The 21,268-nt window shown below is 37.6% G+C and overlaps 1 protein-coding gene across 5 annotated transcripts in view; it reads right to left on the bottom strand.

The window, feature by feature from the left end:
* Window positions 1-21,268, bottom strand: part of EPB41L5 (erythrocyte membrane protein band 4.1 like 5) — a 179,183-nt gene that overhangs the window by 82,770 nt on the left and 75,145 nt on the right. For 4 of the 5 annotated variants that reach the window (XM_033231775.1, XM_033231772.1, XM_033231774.1 and 1 more), the window contains exons 15-16: window positions 16,620-16,662; window positions 16,088-16,203 (exon numbers count right to left, since the gene is read on the bottom strand). In XM_033231775.1, the coding sequence (XP_033087666.1) occupies window positions 16,088-16,203; window positions 16,620-16,662 (159 nt within the window). Of the gene's footprint in view, window positions 1-10,040; window positions 12,859-16,087; window positions 16,204-16,619; window positions 16,663-21,268 lie in introns of those variants that run through there. The other variant, XM_033231776.1, reaches the window with a different exon arrangement.

Raw genomic sequence — 21,268 nt, 5'->3', positions numbered from 1 at the left:
AATTAAAATGTTAATTGTAGGCTGGGCAGTATGGCTCATACCTTTAATCCCAGCACTTTGGGAGACTGAGGCAGGCAGGTCACTCGAGGCCAGAAGTTCAAGACCAGCATGACTAACATGGCAAAACTCTGTCTCTACTAAAAATACAAAAAATTAGCTGAGTGTGGTGGTGCATTCTTATAATCCCAGCTACTTAGGAGGATGAGGTATGAGAATCGCTTGAACCTGGGAGGCAGAGGTTGCAGTGAGTCGAGATCATGCCACTGCACTCCAGCCTCGGTGACAGTGCAAGACTCTTGTCTCAAAAATAACATAACACATCACATAACATCAGATCACAACATAACATAAAATGTTAATTGTAATCCCCAGGGTAACCACTAAGAAAACAATGTTTTAATATAGTAAGAGAGGGCCAGGTGCGATGGCTCCTGTCTGTAATCCCAGCACTTTGGGAGGCCGAGGCAGGTGGATTCGAGGTCAGGAGTTCAAGACCAGCCTGACCAATGTGGTGAAACCCCATCTCTACTAAAAATTTTTAAAAAATTAGCCGGGCACGGTGGCAGGCACCTGTAATCTTAGCTACTCAGAAGGCTGAGGCAGGAGAATCGCTTGAACCCGGGAGGCAGAGGTTGCAATGAGCCGAGATTGCGCCACTGCACTCCAGGCTGGGTGACAAAGTGAGACTCCATCTCAAAAAATAAATAAATAAAATAGTAAGATAAAGAAAAAAGAGGCTGGGCGCGGTGGCTCAAGCCTGTAATCCCAGCACTTTGGGAGACCAAGACGGGCGGATCACGAGGTCAGGAGATTGAGACCATCCTGGTTAACACGGTGAAACCTCGTCTCTACTAAAAAATACAAAAAAACTAGCTGGGCGAGGTGGCGGGAGCCTGTAGTCCCAGCTACTCGGAGGCTGAGGCAGGAGAATGGCGTGAACCCAGGAGGCGGAGCTTGCAGTGAGCCAAGATCCGGCCACTGCACTCCAGCCGGGGCGACAGAGCGAGACTCCGTCTCAAAAAAAAAAAAAAAAAAGAAAAAAGAAAAAAGAATGGAAATGGTACACCAGACATAGCTACTTAACACAAAAGGCAGTAATGGAGGAAGTGAGAAACAAAAAAAGACATGACATACACAAACAAATGAAATGGCATAAGTCCTTCCTTATCAGTAATCATATTAAATGTAAATGTTAAACTGTCCAATTAAAAGACAGAGATTGGCAAAACGAATTAAAAAACATGATCCAACTGTATGATGTCTACAAGGGATACACTTTAGATTCTAACACACAAAAAGACTGAAATAAAAAGGAAAAAAGTATACCGCCCAAACACTAACGAAAAAACGGATGAAGTGGCTACACTCCTATCAAGTAAAAGAAACTATAAGATAAAAATTCTTGCTAAAGCAAAGAAGGACATTTTATAACGACAAAAGGAAAATCATCAAGAAAATATTACAATTATAAACATACATGTAACTAAAACCAGAGTCCTCAAATACATAAAGCTAAATCAGAAGTTTAGAGATAGACAACAACAGTTCTTTCACTTTATGAGCAGAAAAACTAGATAGGTTTATCTTCTGATCAATAAATAAATAGAAGATGAACAGTATTATAAACCAAAGACTGAACAGGCATATACAGAATGCTCCACTAACAGAATATACACTCATCTCAAGTACAAATGGAACATTCTCCAAAACAGACCATACTGCACAGAATAAAAAAGTTTTCAAAAGTATGTATCTGATAATGGACTTGTATTTTAAATATATAAAGAACTCTCACAACTCAATAATAAAAGGACAAATAACCAAAATTTTTAAGTGGGCAAAAAAATACAGGTGCTCTTCAACTGACGATGGGGTCACATCCTGATAATGTTGTAAATGGAAGATGCACTTAACACAGCAAACCTACAGAACGTTAGAGCTTACCCGAGCCTACATTAACTGTGCTCAGAACACTTACATCAGCCTGCAGTGCGACAAAATCATCTAACACAAAGCCGATTTTTAAACAAAGTGTTCAGTATCTTATGTATGACATATTACAGCCCAGGAAAAGATCAAAATTCAGATTTTAACATTATTTCAAAATTACAACAGTTTCACACCATAAGTTGAAAAATCTTAAGTCAAGCCATTAAGTTGGATACTGTCTGTAGATACTTCTCTAAAGAAGATAAGCAAAAAGTCAATAAGCAGATCAAAATATACCAACATCATCCAGCTTCACAATACACTACTTCACAACTAGGATGGCTATAATAAAAAAGACAGGTAATAGTAGGTGTTGGTGAAGATGTGGGAAAACTGGAACCCACACGGTGTGGCCACTCTGAAAAACAATTTGGCAGTTCCTCAACATGTCAAAAATAGAGTTACTATATGATCCAATAATTTCACTCCTATGGCTATAACCATGACAACTGAGAACACATATTCATACAAAAACCTACACATGAATGTTCATAGCATTATTCACAAAAAGCAGAAACTCAAGTATCTATCAACTGACAATGAATAAAATAAAACACTGGGCATCATACAAGGGAATATTATTAAGCCATTAAAAGGAATCAAGTACTGATACATGCTAAAACAGATGCACCTTGAAAACACTATACTCAGTGAAAGTCAGACATAAAAGAACACCCATTGTATGATTCTACTTTTAGGAAATTTCCAGAATGGGCAAATCTATAGAAACACAAAGTAAATTAGTATTTGCCAGGGGCTAGCAGGAAGGAATAACTGCTAACAGGAAAGAGGTTTCTTTTGGGGATAAAAATGTTTGGGAATTAAATAGTGGAGATGGTTGTGCACCTTTGTGAATAAACTAAACCTACTGAATTATACACTTAAAATTTTTTAATGTAGTTACACATAATATTTTTAATCTGTGGCTTTGGTAATGTCTTAGTTCATATCCATCTCTCAAGAATGTATAAATACATACAGATATTCTTTCTTCTACCCATTTCCTTACTTTTCATGGACACTTACCTGTGTAAACTGAAGCAGTTTTTCTTGTCTTCTTCCATACTTTGGAGTAATTTATGGTTATAGTTGTGAAGGATAGCTAAGAAAAGCAATGTTGCCCTCACCCCTATTTTCTGAAAGCCTATTTACCCATCTAGGTTCCTAATATACACATGATTTGGTTGCTTTTACAAAAATGGGAACAAACCTCAGACACTTAACAACTTAAGTTTTAAACTCAACAGCGTGTCACTGATACCTTCTAATAACAGTACATGAAAACTGACCTGATTAACAATTACATAGAATGGAGGCAGCATATTTTTATAATATAATCCAGTCTTCCACCACTGGAATTCATTCTTCACACTGCCTCCTAAAATAGAATTATTATTACATTCCTTTTTACTCTCTACAATCTGGACCCCAACGACTTTTACAGAGTTACGGAGGCAGTGCAGTAGCCAAGGCTGGGTTCTAGGTCTAAGCTGTCTGAGTTTGAAGCCCAGCCTCATTGTTCTGTGCCTTTGTTTCTTCACTAGCCTCAATACCTTACAGATCCTCACAAGGATTAAATGAAGATGCTTTGCTAGAGTAAATACTTAGGGCTGTACCTCCAGAACAATGTCTGGCACAGAAGCACTCAAGTATTAGCTATCATTATCACTACACCTTCCCATAAATTATATACTCGTTACTGTAACCTGATTTATCATCCTGGACTATACCTCGCACTTAGCTACTTTAGAATTTTCTTTTCCTATAGGTCTCTGGGCCTGTAATGATTTATTCATTCAAAGCTCCTGATTCTGTTTCACTGGAAATCTGATGCAAATGCCAAGATTTCTTAACTTCAACCACTTCTACTCTTCTTGCTTGCTGGATTTAGCACTTTATCAGTTGTTTGTAAAACTGTTTATCTCCACAGTTTGAGTATAAATTTCTTGAAGCCAAGAACAGTATTTTGACTATTTCTGCAACACCAGGTGTGCCAAGCCATGCTTGGTATTCATTCATTCAATCAAATACAATATATGGAGTGTCTGAGGATACAGAAGGAAACAAAATAAATGCTCTCCCTCAATGGAGCATACATTCTGTTGAAAAACACAGATACTGACTTACCCAATAGGGTTATGTCTTGAGAAACCCATCATAAGTCAAAAATGCACTTAGCACTCTGACAAACCCATCATAAAGTTGAAAAATCCTAAGAATCATCCTAAGGGACTGTCTGTATAGAGATAACAAACAAACACATACTAAGATGAAAGGAGTGAGGAAAAGGCCGGGCGCGGTGGCTCAAGCCTGTAATCCCAGCACTTTGGGAGGCCGAGGCGGGTGGATCACGAGGTCAGGAGATCGAGCCCCTCCTGGCTAACACGGTGAAACCCCGTCTCTACTAAAAATACAAAAAACTAGCCGGGCGAGGTGGCGGGCGCCTGTAGTTCCAGCTACTCGGAGGCTGAGGCGGGAGAATGGCGGGAACCCGGGAGGCGAAGCTTGCAGTGAGCCGAGATCAGGCCACTGCACTCCAGCCTGGGCGACAGAGCGAGACTCCTCCTCAAAAAAAAAAAAGAAAGGAGTGAGAAAAAATAAAGCAGGGTAAGGCAGACAGGAAATAAAAATAAGACTGGGCAGGGGGTGGGGAACATGATTATTTCAGAGTGGTCAGGAAAGGCTTCTCCGATAAGAAACCTGATGGTGCCTGAATGAACCGTTAAGAGATTCAAGGGAGGAATATTCAGGAAGCAGTGAAAGTACAAAGACCCTGAGAGAACATGCCTGGTATGTTTGAGCAAGTATAAGATGGGATGTAAGCAAGGTCAGGATTGATAGAAGATAAGGGGAAGGAAAAGCATATTTCTATCAATGTGAGGATCTGAGGTTTTACTCTGAGACAAGGACACTGGAAGGTACACTGGAAGGTGTAAGCAGAGAAATGACATGATCTGCTGTTATCACTACAGCTGCTGAAAGGAGTACCAGACAGCAGAGGAGCAAGGGCAATGGCCAGGAGGCCAGGTAAGAGGGCAAGGCTGGCCAGGTGCGGTGGCTCACGCCTGTAATCCCAGCACTTTGGGAGGCCGAGGCAAGCGGATCATGAGGTCAGGAGATCGAGACCATCCTGGCTAATACAGTGAAACCCCATCTCTACTAAAAATACAAAAAATTAGCCAGGCGTGGTGGCAGGCGCCTGTAGTCCCAGCTAATCAGGAGGCTGACGCAGAAGAACAGCGTGAACCTGGGAGGCAGAGCTTGCAGTGAGCTGAGGTGGTGCTACTGAACTCCAGCCTGGGCGATAGAGCGAGACTCCGTCTCAAAAAAAGAAAAAAAAAAAAAGAGGGCGGGGCTGACAAAAAATGGAAACAAGATGGGAACAGTAAAGATGGTAACAAGCAGTAGACTTGGATACATTTTCAAGACAGAACTGACAGAATTTACTGATTCTGAAAGACGTCTGGAGTATGAGACAAAGAATAGTCAAGACGACCATAAGGTGCACTGGTCTAAGTCAGTGCTTCTCAAACTTCGGTATGCATCAGAATCTCCAGGAGGGCATGTGGAACAGATTGTTGGACCTCACCTCCAGTGTTTCTGATTCAGCAGGTCTAGAGTAGAGCCCAAGACGCGCTTAGCAACACAAAAGAGAGAACTGCCACTTACGAAGCTACAAAAACCACACAGATGGGAAAAACTGCAGGGGTCAGGAGATATACATTGTCCAATTTTGAACATATTAAATTCGGGATGCCCAATATCATCACCTCTGCAGTATTTTCTCCCAAATCCATGGCCTCAAACTAATCATGTGAAAATACCACACAAACTCAAATCAAGGAACATTCCACAGGGCATATGGCTAATCATGAAAGACATGGAATGGCTGTCACAGACTGAAGGGGACTAAATGTAACATGGGATCTTGGGTCAGATCCTGGAAAATGTGTGGAAAGACAGTGAAACCTGAGTAAGGTCCAGTTTCGTTTGTTTCTTCTTAGGTTTTGTTTCGGCAATGTTTGGTCAAAACTAAGAAACAAACAAAACCTAAGAAATTAACATTGCTACAAGTTATGGAATGCATATGGAATGTTAACAATAGGGGGCCGGGTGCGGTGGCTCACACCTGTAATCCCAGCTCTTTGGGAGGCCAAAGTGGGCGGATCACTTGAGGTCAGGAGTTCGAGACCAGCCTGGCCAACATGGTGAAACACCGTTTCTACTAAAAATACAAAAATTAGCTGGGCGTGGTGGCACACTCCAGTAGTCCCAGCTACTGGGGAGGCTGAGGCTGTAGAATTGCTGAAACCCAGGAGGCAGAGGCAGGAGTAAGCAGAGATCGCGTCATTGCACTCCAGCCTCAGCGACAGAGCGAGGCTCTGCCTCAAAAAAAAAAAAAAAAAATTAGGGGAAGGTAGGGCAGGAGGGGTGTGGGAATTTCCGCCTATATTAGATGCCTAGGTAGAGATGTCAAATAGGCAGTTGGATATATAAGTCTGGAAATTTGAAAGTCCAGGTTGATGATATAAACTCAGAAATTGCCAGTGTGCATGGATAGCATTTAAAACTGTAATGCTGGATGATATTACAAAGGGAATGAATTGTTACAGAAAAGTTCCTTAAACAGAGGTTAGGGGCTGGAGAGATAAGTAGGAATTAGCAAAGGGTATTAAAAACCATGGCTTGTTAGAAGACGATGGCTTGTTAAAGGGAGGTTAGAAGACAATAAAAAATAGTGGCATCTCTAAGCTAGGTGATGACAATTTCATGAAGAAGTGAGCGACCGTTACGAATGCTATTTAAGCTGACTATAAGATGGACTGTGGGATTAGAAATATGGAGGTCATTTGTGACCTAATAAAGCTATTTTGGTGGAGTAGTAGCATAACACTATTAGCCCAAGGCAGAGCCTTTATACGGATTAAAACAATGCTCCTCTTAAAAGACACTTCCATCTCTTGTAAAATTGTCAAATACACTAATCTTTTTGCAACAAGACACTTGGTGCCATCTGCTGGAAAATCACTGCCATAAATTATGTGAACATCGTTTTCCTAAATGTGGCACTCCTGTACAGTGTGCAACCTGCACAATCATACCCAGTGCTTTGTGTCAGGGACAATGTTTGATTAGAATGGGTTCAAGAGATTCAGAGAAAGAAGAGATAGCAAGTATAGACAATTCTTACAAAGCAAAGAGTTTTGCTACCAGTGAAACAAAAAAATGGAGGAATAGCCAGAAGAGGTAGATTGAAGGGACAGTTCTTTTTTAAATGATGTGAGCTACCTTAGGAAGTTTTTGTTCTGATGAGATTATTCCAGCAGAAAGGGAAAACTGATGCAGTAGAACAGAAGGGAGGACTGCTCAAATGAAGGTAACTTGGGGTGAGGATCTAAGTGACTCGTGAGGACCCGGGCCTTAAATAGAATATGGATGGTTCACCTAGCTAATAGCAGGGAAAGTAAGGAACATATTCCCAAATGCAAGTAAGTTCATTGATAAAATGGTGGGAGTATGGAGAAGACCTCTTCTAATTGCTTATGTTTTCAATAAAGTAGGAAGCAAGGTCATCAGCTGAGAACAAAGAGTAGGAAGGGAGGAAGTGGTTTGAAAGAGGAGAAAGTCAGCCCAGCATTGTAGGAGAACAAATAGATTAAGGAAATGTAGTATGATATCAGGGAGCATTGAAGGCTCACTTGAGTTTAGTGGCCAAAATTGAAAGACCATTCAATAATCTGTGTGTATTTCGCATTCACCATTTATATGTAGAGTGTACAAAGATGGATTTAACCAGATGCATACAACAGGGAGAAGACCAAGAAATTCAAGAGTATATGGAAAGGTATAATTACAAGTGGCTGTGTATAAAGAAGACCCAATGAAGTACTCTGGGAGGTGTTCAACAAATGAGATGAATCAAAAAAAGAGATACCAATGCAAGACTCCTGAAATCTTTCACTGCAACAAATGCCCCAGACCTCCTTATCAAATGTGGATGACTCACACTGATACTCAATGCCTTTACTACTCAAATATTTTAATGCTATTACTCCAACATCATTGTGAAATTTCAAAGTGATAACTTGGATATTCCAGAGAACCCAAATCTTCCCAGGTTTTTCTAATTATCCAAGAGTTTTGCTGATGACGTCCCCAGAAAAATTTAACGCAAGTTATTAAACACAGGTCTTATCTCCAAACTTCTACAGAGTTTATAATTAAATAATTCCTGAAGCTATTGGCGGGGCTACAAATATAGTTTTGTAATAAGAAATTCTTCTCTATTAATGGGTATGAATTCCAATGGTATTTTGCATCCTCTAATGTTTTCCACAATTTATCTGAATACTCCTCTAACTAGTTTCACAAGGTAAATCAAGCCAGCAATCATCCTCCTATTATCACAGCCTCTTATTTTTCATTTTTTAACTCTACCCCTAATAATTCAAAATATTTTGCATCTATTATTATCAATAATTAGTCATGTCTGTAGATGTGAGCTTCATTACGGAATCTGCAATTTCTTACAAATCTTAAACACTGGATCTCAATTCTTATTACAAGTAGTTAAAAACAACAAATGAAACTTCCTTCAACAACAAAAAATTAGCTACAGCTGTTGAACCTGTTTTTATGAGGAGTTACATTATTACACCATTAAGGAAGTCTTCAGTCACAATCCTTGGAAAACATTGTTCTCGGAGTCAGATATCTCTTTTCCATGCCAATATAAACACAATGCTGGCCAGCTGTCAGGAACAAAATGTAAAATGTTCACTCAAGCACCACCACCTCTACTGAGGCCACAGCTTATAACACAGAAGCTTAGGTAATTATCTAATAATGAAAAAATTGTGAGAACAATTCCTTCAGGAAGAACAGGAACAATTGTTTTTCCACTTCAGTATAAAAATATCATAAAAAAGCCAAAGTTATTTTCCTTTCACCAATTTCTTTTAAAATTTTCTCTTCTCTTCACTCATTCTTTAACAAAGATACTATGTATGTCCCTTCTCACCAGCCCAAGGTGCTCAAAGCAACTACAGTGTATTACTACATTAGCAATTGTCCAGAATTGATGAAAGAAATTAAGCTCCTTGACATATTTTACACTGAAAGTGACATGCTTCATGTCCTAATTTCTACACCGCCAAGGCTAACGTTAATGGAACAAGATTCCATTCTCACAATGTTTTCATGTGACTAAAGTAAACATTTTTATGAACAGAGGATGAGAAATTTTTATGTTCTGCAAAAGGGGGGGTAGGGGAAGACTACCATATCTACATTCACATGATTCATAATATCTAGAAAGGAGCTGACAAATCACATTTTATACATGGGGGCAGGGGAAGAGGCAGGCACGAAGAAGGAAGGAGAGAAAGCTGTTTCCCCACCACAGAAGTATCTCCAAATCCTAGCCCTTATGTAAAAGCATCTCACATGCAAGCATTCACAACAATCCTGGAAAGCAAGAATATAACTGATGATGTGGTATAACACATATTAAAATTCAGGAAGCAAGTATGTGGTGGGAAAGAGATAAAATGTTATTGAAACAAGATGATTTTGTTTTAGCAAAACAAATAATGGTCCTAATACCAACCACAAAAAATAGTAACTGTATTATTTTCAAACCAATATTCAAAGACTAACACTAAAATAACAGCCTCTCAAAGCAATGAACTATGGTTTAGAAATGAAGAATGTGCCCTGACCAAAGACAGTACCATGGCTCAAACAACTATAGCTCCCACCATTGGGGCATGATGCACTAATAGGGGACAACCATCGTCGAACTTGTTCAGTTTACATTGGTGAATAAAGAGATCCAACCTGGTGATGTACCTTTTGAACAGTGAACAACAACAAAAAGAAATTAAAAAAAAAAAAAAAAGACCCAACCAAGTGTTATAAATAACATTTTTTTGTCCAACACTTTAAATAAACTCCCCTCCAAAAAAAAGATGATTTGAATTATACTGGTATTATAATACTAGTGTTTGTATACTAGGTGCTTTTCAAAATAGACATATTATACACATAGCAGCACAAATACAATTTATTTTTCTCTGTAAATTCATTTAAAAGTATATTATCTATGATTATCCTATCAAGGTCGGAAACATTAGGTCTTACTCCAAGATAGGTAAATGCCTTTGAAATTCAACAAAAAGAGACAATGATCTTATGAGCTCATTTATGTTCATTCATGAAAGTGTGAAGGTCACTAGCTTTGCTATGTTTCTACAAGTTTCTTTGACTGTAAAAACAGTCAAAATAAAACCAACCTAATTCAGGATGTTAAAATTAATTATGTTAAATAAAATTAGCCAAAGCACTATAAATTAAATGACATAATACTTAAGTTCTGTGCTGCTGACACCCTTTGATCAAAAGGACGGTGACCCAGTAAGGTGCTTCTGGAGGGTATTACTTCTCTAATTCCGAATTTATCATCACTGACCCTTTACGCATAATAAAATGCAGAGTGTAAATAGATTGGTGACAATTTATTTAATTTAGATTGAGCTACTTATAAATACCTGATAGCTCTGGAAACAACATACATATCCATTTTGCAAATATCAGTAGAAAGAATAAATACGTGCAATATTTGATAAGAAATTCTGAAGCACATGGCAACTTTTATAAAATAGACAAGTTTAATTTTACTACCATCCAGCTTTAGCCCTTTACTTTCCTCACCCCTTTCGCTGCCTCCATCCCTAACACCCATCCAGTCCAGGTTCTCTCATCAGGAATTCACAAATGAATTCTTTACAACAAGGTTTTCAACAAAAGAAAAACCATGATGTGAATCTTCCCTTAAACGTTGATTAATTCAAATTCTATAGAAATGGCTACTTTCAATATGAACTGAAGCTCTTACTCTTCAATTACAATCTGCTAAGATATATATGGGGCATTATATCAGCATCTGTCCTGCAGATTAAGAATAATTTTAAAGTGAGTGAAGTCAAACCTTACAGCTTTCTAAAAGACCAGGAAAGCTTGTTATTCACTGTGCCTCTTTGGCTTCTACTATAGAAACAGTACTTTTTTTAATGATATATATACCATGAAATCTTTTCTTGAACCCAGAGCTTCTGTACTTAAAATGTTATGATCCAAATTCCTCTCTTTCAAGAAAAAAAATCAGCAATGACAATACTTAGCAATTATCATCTGAGCTAGTAATGTCTAAAACAATTATAAGGGCCATACATTAGTGGCCATTTTTAAGCTCACTAAACGAAGATGGGCTTATAAAGGTGGGGGCTGGGCTATTTAAGATACAGATCTATTTATATTTAGAGGATGCGCTAAATACTTTGAGTGGCCATCCCCATATACATAATTATACTGAACTCAGATTGAAACCTGCCTACAAATTTTGTTCTTTAAGTATTAGTAAGTTCTGCTTATTTAGGTCTTCTACGGACAAACTGCAACCAACCACTCAGTATTAAACCAACAGTCCAGTATTAAGCCCTCTGAAACCTTAATCTTTGTCTGGCAGGAAGGACTTGAGATATAAAACCAACCTCTATGTGAACAGGATGCATTAAATGAGTTAAGCTGCTTATAATGAAACTTCATTATCTTGAAGCATTATAAACTCATCGAAATATAAAATATCTATAGATTTCTATATACACAGTTTAAGTTTGAAAATTTTTCTAAAATCTAAAAGAAAACTAAAAAAAAGACAGAAGAAATGCTTCCCTTACATGTTTTCCTATCAGAAATGGACTTTTTCCAGCTAATATGCCTCTATTAATTAAACCAAGGAGCTTGAAATTCTAAAGTTCAAAAAGGATCAAAAATAGTAATACAATCTAAAAATAATATGGTTTGGCTTCAGAATTTTATTTTAAAGGTTGTACAGGATCAGATTATGAGACTGTTGCAAACCTGGGTAATCTGTCAGGTGTATGAGATGAAAGAGAAAAGCCAGTAAAATGAAAAGACAAAGTAAATACATTTTCCATTTTATATAACCATTCAGTAGTAATGTAACCATTCAGTTAACCACTGAATGGTTAACCAGTTAACCATTCAAAAGTAACCATTCAGATTTCTCTATACATGAGCCACATTATTAATGTGATCTCTAAACTTTTTGGTAAGTTAAAATATTTGTGTTTATTAAAAAGTAAAAGTGTTTGTAATTTAAAATTACATTAATTCAAATCTTAGGCACTTAAATTAAGGCATGTGTCACTTTAGACATATTAAAATAGTATATAAGAACAAGTTTTTAATAAATATCTCAAAAGGCTGATATATCATGCCTGGACATGCTTCCAGTGTGTTTTTAGTGTGTCTGATTCTTTTAACCTCGATCTCTTTGGATGGCACGCGGTGGGGGAATAATGGGCACTTTGTTCACAAACACAAACTTTCTCCTTAGATATAGTCTGGGTGATGTGTTCACATACTAAAATCATGAAAACCTTTCCAAAATCACTATGGTATACATACTCTTTTCAATACACAAAATTAATCATTATCATTGACGGCATATGGCTTCTTAGATTCCTTGCCCCTTTCATGGAAGAATTCAATTACAAACAGCACTAAACAACTAGTGACTCACTATAAATTCTCCCATAAACACCAGATAATGTATACCATCAACTTGCATGACAAAGAGTCCCAATGCCTAACAGGCTCAACACTCATATCTCAGTCATGGCTGCATGGCCAGGAAAATGAACATCATGACGGATTCCTGCATTCTTCACATTGTGCTCATGAACAAAGTCAGTGTAGTTTCTATGTGCGGTCTGGGGTGGGGGCAAGGCCCTTGTGTTCCACTGGTTTCCACCACGTTGACAGCAGTCACTGGCAGCAGAGAGCCTGGATGGTTGGGGAGTGGGAGGGGAGCACAGTTAGTCAATAGGAATAGGAGAAAATGGATGTGTAAGAGATAATAAAGGTGAAAGGTAATGTCACTAGCATGCACTGCTGCTATGAGTAGTTAACAACATCTACTCCATGCAATAATAACATTCAAGAATAACAAAGTGGGGGAAATCCACAAAGTTACATGTAATGAAAAATACCAATATGGAAATACATGTAAGTGATCTGACTCAGTTAAAGTGAATTAAAGAAGAAATTTCTCAGAAAGCAAGACACTCTGTATCTGTCCCTGATGTTGTTACTAACACTAAAAGCAGAAATGCTGTTAGGGGTTTTAATCAGAAGAAAAAAATATTCATAATCTACTTACTTCAAATATTTGAAAAAATAACTATACATAAGGACAAAAGCATGTATGGAAAAGGAAGACTGAAAATTCTTCCTTAAATTATGAGATTTCACAGAACTGAAACCCAGGGAACAAAATTCAGACAGAGCACTAAAAATAAAAAATCTACCTTCAGAGGCCATGTAGTTTTACATCAATGTTCCCAATTAACAATAGAGAATCATTGCTCCTTATATAATCAAAGTTCACAAGACCTCAAAATGAAATTCAACAGGTACAGATAATGTGATCAGATGATACACCTTCTCCAAGAAGTAGTTTAGTAAGCGTATTAGGCACCTCTTATCACAGTGCTATAGAAAAGGCCTACAGAATTCTAAGACTGAAACATGCATACATGCAGTTCTTGGTTAGAAGTGATCAGAGTCCTCCAGTAGAAAGAAAGCAAATCAAAGTCTGGTGACTTGGCAGAAAGGGCAGCACATAGTTCAAATAACTACAAAGGAAAATACCACCCCAAATATAAAATATGTGCAAAAATACATTTTTAGTAAGTGTTATCTTTCTAACTCAACCAAAACATTAATCTTCACCTTTATCCCTTAGGGAAACCGTAAAGAAATTAAAATAATTTTTCAAAACAAACTTGGAAGGCTTTTTTATAACAAAATCATCTTTCTTTTAACTGAAATACAATTTGTTCATCAGACCTGGCTCACAAAAATCACAACCCTCAAGTTATGGTCTCTAAAAATTTAGAAAACTAAATTAGGTTTATGTTCTCCCCTATCAACGCAAGAGTTTCTAAACACTGTTCAGTTTTGTTTCTGTTGTTGCTTACAAATGATTTGTGGGTTTACAATACATGAATTGTTTCTCAAAATGTGAAATTTTAAATACCTGATTATTCTAAGCTACTGATATGCCAAATCATTCACTCTAATAATGCTGTCATTTAAAAGACACCAGCAAAAAAATGCTGAAGACTTGAACAGGGAGTAGGTTTAGATTAAATTGGTTGAAAGTTATCCGCCAGAAATAGAATGGTCCATTATTCTGCCCAATTGTTCAAACATAGGAAGCACTTCCAAATTGTAACCACTTACCACTTTCTAAAGGAGGACTGTTTTATATTCTTTTGAAAGCATTAACAAGAATCAAAGCATGCAGAAAAAAGAATGAAATGCAGAGTACATCTGAAATTAAGGCGGAAGAGTCCATTATCTCCAAAACATGCCAGCTCTATATTCAGTTCCATACCCTTGTTGACATACACTGAGGCTTATTTTGTTATAAAGAGCACCACTTTACTCTATTTCAGCAAAGGAGGTCTCAGCACAACCACATAAAGGAAAACACACAGCTCCAAATTTTTCATTTTCCTTAAAATTTAATAAATTCAATGCTCTTTCTAAAGGATGCATCAAATTAACCAAGTAGTACCTAAGAAATAAAATCAAACAGATTTAAGTATGTACCTATTAATATGGAAAAACTCAGATTCAGTGTTGTAATATAGTATGCCAACTAATTAGACTCTCATTCCATATGAATGTAAAAGGCAAACATATAAAAAACACTTCTTTTACAGCTGAAGTCTCAGTACTGTTTTTCCTTGCAAACAGAACTTGGCGGTAACATCAATGAGATAAAACGTAACTGCTTACAGGAGCTGTGTTTTCCATAAGAAATTGAAGACACTTTCTAAAAATGACTTTAAAAAATAAATTTGACATTTATAAGCCTTGTTCTTTACACTTTTACGTGTGTACCCAGATGCACACAAATATACACAAAGTATCACCACCACACACCCATGTAGAAAGAAAATAAAAAGGAGAAAATGGGGCCAGGGGAGAAGAGAACTCAATCTTATAAACTAATCGCAAGTTATTTGGAACTGAAGTAAAAATATGCCCAAATATCGAGAGCAAGGCACCTTGCAGTTAGTTAAGCCAAAATAACAGTGAAAAATAATTACATAGCAAAGACTGAAAATCACCAACCACTGTTGACCCACCACCATGAAGGAAGAACTGGCTGCACAGAAAGCTGACCAAAACCTTGAGATCACCACAGAAATGCATTAGATTTCAGGTACTACACAAACTAAGAGCAAGAGAAAAAGAGAAAAATCCTATGAATTATCAAAATTCATTTCACAAACACAAAAATAACTTGAACAGGTGACACACCCAACATGACCACTGAATCAATCCCCAAGAAGCACCCACCAAGCCACATATATTTATTTGGGAAAGGATAAACTCAAGTGATTAACTCCAATAAGACATAAAGTATCCATACTTGTATATTTACTATTAATCTAAAAAAAAACCTGGAAGTCTAAATTATTAAAGTATCTTTTTCCTGTCATCAGATTCTCTCTCAGTCTCCTTAGGGTATCTCATGCTTTATCAGATTTTAATCATGTTTCGCTTCTGACTTTACCCTCTGTCTTTAATGAGGAAAACACATTCGAAGCAGCATCGTGTTGTCTGGAATAACATGTAGTGGATATACTTTCCTTACGGACCTGGGAAAATATTCTACTGTCTTTTTCAACACAGAGTCATCCACCACTACCACATCAAGCTAATAAGAGCAGATTTATTTTAAATGTATTAATGTTTTGTTTCAAATAAATAATAAGGACAGCTGTCTGATGGTCTTCATTTAGACAACTGTACTCCCTTTATCACCAACATCCTTATTTTCCCCATCTCAATATGATTATTTAATAACATGCTTTCCAGCTTACAAATACGAATAATTTGCTTTCAATCATATTTAAAGTACTTTAAGATTACGGCTTGGAATTCCGAATACAATTAAGTAGGCAATATTTTATTTTAGTTTAAGGAATTAACAAACCATTTCCTGTCATGCTGGTCTGTTCCAGGATTCTGTGGCAGATTCTCTATCTCCACTGGCACAGGAGCAGAGGAAATGGAAGGACTCACAAGCAGAGCAGATCTCATCCCCCAAGCCTTTGGACAAAAATTACAAAAATTATCTATTTTGCCTAGATAACAGATCTCTTCATCAACAAATACTAAAATGGAGTACTATTTACAAAGCCAACAAATAAAATGTAACCAAATGCTTGAATTTTATATACCACCTCAGAGATAGTTAATGAATGAAATATTAGTAATCAGTTAAATTATAATTATGTTCTTGGATTCACAGTGACAGAAAATGTTATACAGCAGCTGTTTCATTTACAAAATCTCAGAGAAAAAATAACAGGAAGTTATTACTGAACCACTAAAGGGAAAAGGAAAAGAAAATGCACACAATTTGTGCAAGGTTACATACACCACTATGAAAATCCAATCAATAGTACTACTGTTACCATAATTAACCGGTGATCCGGTGTTTTAGAAACTTAATATTGTCTTACCTGTTGGGAGCCATTACTTTGGGTCAAAACATTATTGTGAACACTGTAATGGGGGAAAAAATCTATTAAAAATTCTATATGAAATCTTAGGACTTCACTTTGTAAGATGACACATACACGAACAAAATATTTATTTTAAAGATATTAACATTTTGTTTCAAATAAAGAATAAAACTGCTGGTACCTAAAACTAAGAATGTCAGATACCCAAAAACACTTGTTCTTATAGGCAAATACTTGCTTTTCTATAGTTGCTCATTTGATGTTTCCATATACCTGTATTTTAATCATGCTTTAGAGGTATGCTTCACAACTAATGTTTATTCTTTGGACGACAGCTGTCAAGGATGACCTAACAAAGACAGCAACACAAGACCCACATAAACTTAACTGTCACTTCTTTTGTATATTCCTACCCTCAAGATTTTCCAGTATCGGCAACAACTCAGCATTTTATAACTCAAAAGGCCTTAGTATAAAAGGTTTAGAAAGTTTGAAAATTCTGTGTGTACACCTTCCTCTCCAAATGACTTATAAACACGTTTTAAAATTTTCAGTTTAGGCCAGGCATGGTGGCTCACGCCTGTAATCCTAGCCCTTTGGGAGGCCAAGGTGGGCGGATTATGAGGTCAGGAGATAGGGACTATCCTGGCTAACACGGTAAAACCCCGTCTCTACTAAAAATACAAAAAAAAATTAGCCTGGCGTGGTGTGGGTGCCTGTAGTCCCAGCTACTTGGGAGGCTGAGGCAGGAGAATGGCATGAACCCGGGAGGCAGAGCTTGCAGTGAGCTGAGATTGCGCCACTGCACTCCAGCCTGGGCAACACAGCCAAACTCCATCTCAAAAAAAAAAAACCACAAAAAACAAAAACAAACTCAGTTTAGTTTGTACCCATCCCCACCCTGCCATCCCCACACAAAGCACTTGAAAAAACCCTCAACCTGGCCGGGCGCGGTGGCTCAAGCCTGTAATCCCAGCACTTTGGGAGGCCGAGACGGGCGGATCACGAGGTCAGGAGATCGAGACCATCCTGGCTAACACGGTGAAACCCCGTCTCTACAAAAAATTACAAAGAACTAGCCGGGCGAGGTGGTGGGCGCCTGTAGTCCCAGCTGCTTGGGAGGCTGAGGCGGGAGAATGGCGTGCACCCAGGAGGCCGAGCTTGCAGTGAGCTGAGATCCGGCCACTGCACTCCAGCCTGGGCGACAGAGTGAGACTCCGTCTCAAAAAAAAAAAAAAAAAAAAAAGAAAAAACCCTCAACCTATAATACAAAAAAAAAAATACAAACTACAGAACAGCAGAAAAAAAAATTCAATAAAATAAAAACTCAAAGATGAACTATAACTCACAACGAAATGAGAAAAAAGGTTTCCTAATGTCAGACATTCGAAAACAAGGATAAATGGTATCCTTGAAATAAGAAATTCAACTAACGTAAAAAATAATTCAAAGATTAAAAAAATTCCTTGAAAGTGAGAAAAAAATTTACAGATTTAATGACAGCACTGTGTTTCAGGAAAGAGACAGAAAATGAAATACAATCAATCCCTTATTGTTCAGCCACTAATCCTCAAGGATAAGGAAGGAATACTTTGGGTACCCCGAGTAGATTTAAAAGCAAATCTCTACCAATTATCAGGTTGGCAAAGACCTCCCGTAGCAATAATCAAGAATATTATTTTATAACCAGCCAACACGTCATTCTACTAAGGAAACAAGCAAAGCTCTCAAATACAATCTCTGAATAGAGTATCCAGAAGCCTTTCTAACAAGGTGAGAGCAAAAACCACTACCTGATAATGAAAGCCAACCAGTTAAGAACCGAAGAATAAAGAGAGGCCCTGCTAAAAAGCTGGGGAATGAAGAGTGAACACATTTTATATTCTACTTTTTTAAGAACTACAGATCAATTACAAGTTGCGTCACCATCACTTGCATTATCACTGTCTGGGTTCAAAGCCAAGCTGTGTCATTAGGTCTACTCTGCATACCTTGGGTTACTCAGTTGCATGGGACTGTTAGAACGACTAAATGAGTTAATACTAGCGAAATACAAATAATAGCGATTACAACAACAAAAAAATACCTTTAAAAGAAATACTATTGGTGAGGCATGGTGGCTCAGGCCTGTAATCCCAGCACTCTCAGGGGCTGAGGCAGGAGGACGCCTGAGCCCAGGGATTTGAGACCAGCCTGGGCAACAGAGCCAGACCTCTAGCTCTTCAAAAAATTTAAAAATAGCTACGTGTTGGGGTGTGTGCCTGAAGCAGTTTCATATACTTTGGAGGCTGAGGTAGGAGGATTGCCTGATCCCAGGAGGTTGAGGCTACAGTGAGCCATGATCATGCCACTGCACTGCAGCCTGGGTGGACCCTGTCTCAAAAGCAAAACAAACAAACAAACAAACAAAAAACCACACCACCCCTCCCTCAAAAATAAATAAATAAATAAAACAATTTAGTGTAGATTCACTGCCATGGCAATGTTAAAGATTATATCCATCAGGTACAATTTCTTTTTACTAACCATGTTGCTCTTCCTCGAATACCCATGATCCTAAGCCTTAATGAAATCTCACCCTGCCTGCTTGGTACAGAGGTTAGACTTACTAGTCCATGGTCCCTTGGTTATTCTCAGAAGCTTTGCCTTTAACTAGAAATAACTTTAGTAGGTGATCAGTAAGAATAACATGAGAACAAAATACTTTTAAGTGATGTTAATTGAATCATAGCTTCCTGTTTTAAATTGTCTGAAATACAAAAAGCATTATTTTCTGATAATTATATACATTCTTTCACTTCCATGAGTATTAAGGAATTACTGAATTATTTCTCATTACTAATCTAGTTCAAACTTCCCTTTTTAAAGGACTAGATAAAATAACTGACCCTTTTGCTTTTACATAGTATACCTCCTACTCATTTGATTTCCTCTACCATTTTTTCTTTTCCTCTTCCCTGTCTTCAAGACTGCATATTAAGCCTGTATAAGACGTACCAGTAATTGAAATGTCAACTATCCTTTAAACATCACCTCTTAAAATACTGTATAGTATTCATGACTCACAAGAGTAGTTAGGAGCCAAAATAGTACAAGAAAAATGACTGACATTAGAGAATTAAAAAATCTGTTATTCAAATGGGCATTTTACAAAACTGCAGAATACAAGGTTGAGAAGCTTTTCAGGTCTAGTTGTGCCTTTTCAAACAGTACTGTTTTCCATGGTTCAGTGGAGCAAAACTGTTCATACAAACAGAACTGGAAGGGCAAGAGTGAAAGGGCATACAACATGCCAGTCTGAGCTCAGGTTTTCTCAAGCACTGCGATGGGTGGTGCTCAATACCCTTCAGGAGAGTTGGGTCCTCCTCTAGATCCCATTTCTAAAAGCCTAGTCTAAAAAAAAAATCATCCCTTAAATATGCCATTTCTGCTATGTTTTCCAGAGCCAAAAGCATCACTAACGAAGAGACACTAACATTTAGCCATTAAATTAATCATAATTCCAAAACAGGCACTATATATATTCATTTTTTCTTTTTTTTGCAAATAAAAGCCTTAATTTTTCAACTATGTATCATTGCTGAATACTTTGTTCACATTTCTGCTAACTTTAGCAGGTACTCACTTTTTACTTTAAGCTCTAATATTCCATACCCCAGCCTCCTTTTCAGGAAAGCAAGACATAATCCATTAAATAAACAAAATAATTTCAAAGATAAAGAAGAATCTCAAATATTACTCCATTTTTCTTTTTCTTTTTTTTTTTTATTTGAGATGGAGTCTCGCTCTGTCACCCAGGCTAGAGAGCAGTGGCGCAATCTCGGCTCAGTGCAACTTCCGACTCCAGGGTTAAAGCAATTCTCCTATCTCAGCCTCCAGAGTAGCTGGGATTACAGGCATACGCCATTACGCCCAGCTAATTTTTGTATTTTTAGTAGAGACGGAGTTTTGCCATGTTGGCCTGGCTGGTCTCGAACTCCTGACCTCAGGTGATCTGCCTGCCTTGGCCTCCCAAAGTGTTAGGATTACAGGCATGAGCCACTCCTCCCAGCCATTACTCCACTTTTCTGAAAAGCATAGCTTATAAACAAATCCAAGAAAAATAAAAGTATACAGCACAGAAAAGGCACAAAATGTTGATTTTTAACCAATAAAAATTTCACTTCCTCCCTGTTCTATTTATTTATTCATTTATTTTCAACAGCCTATTGACAGCTAAAGAAACTTGAGGGGAGTCCTTGTTCAAAAAGCAGAGTGCTACTATAGTCAATCACTAATCATGGACTGGCTTTAACAGCTTTCAAAGTGAAAAAAAAAATGGACATTTCAAGGTGAGGCTGATGATACTCAATATCCAAAAATAACCAATTTCTTTCAAAAAAGGTCTAGTGAGACACCTGCCATATAAGAGTACAGACAAATTCAAAAATAAACTAGATTTGTGGGTATGGTCTGAATCTTATCTTTAACCGGCATTCTAAGAGACTCTAATACATACCCATTGTTAAGCATTATATGAGACTATAGACTCACTGTAATAAATAATATTAAAATTAATGGAGCCGGCCGGGTGTGGTGGCTCTCACCTGTAATCCTAGCCCTTTGGGAGGCTGAGGCAGACGGATCACTTGAGGTGGGGAGTTTGA

This window comes from Trachypithecus francoisi, unplaced genomic scaffold (genome assembly GCF_009764315.1).
Source record: "Trachypithecus francoisi isolate TF-2019V2 unplaced genomic scaffold, Tfra_2.0 Lachesis_group13, whole genome shotgun sequence".
Taxonomy (NCBI): domain Eukaryota; kingdom Metazoa; phylum Chordata; class Mammalia; order Primates; family Cercopithecidae; genus Trachypithecus; species Trachypithecus francoisi.
This window is presented reverse-complemented; position numbering and strand designations above follow the sequence as displayed.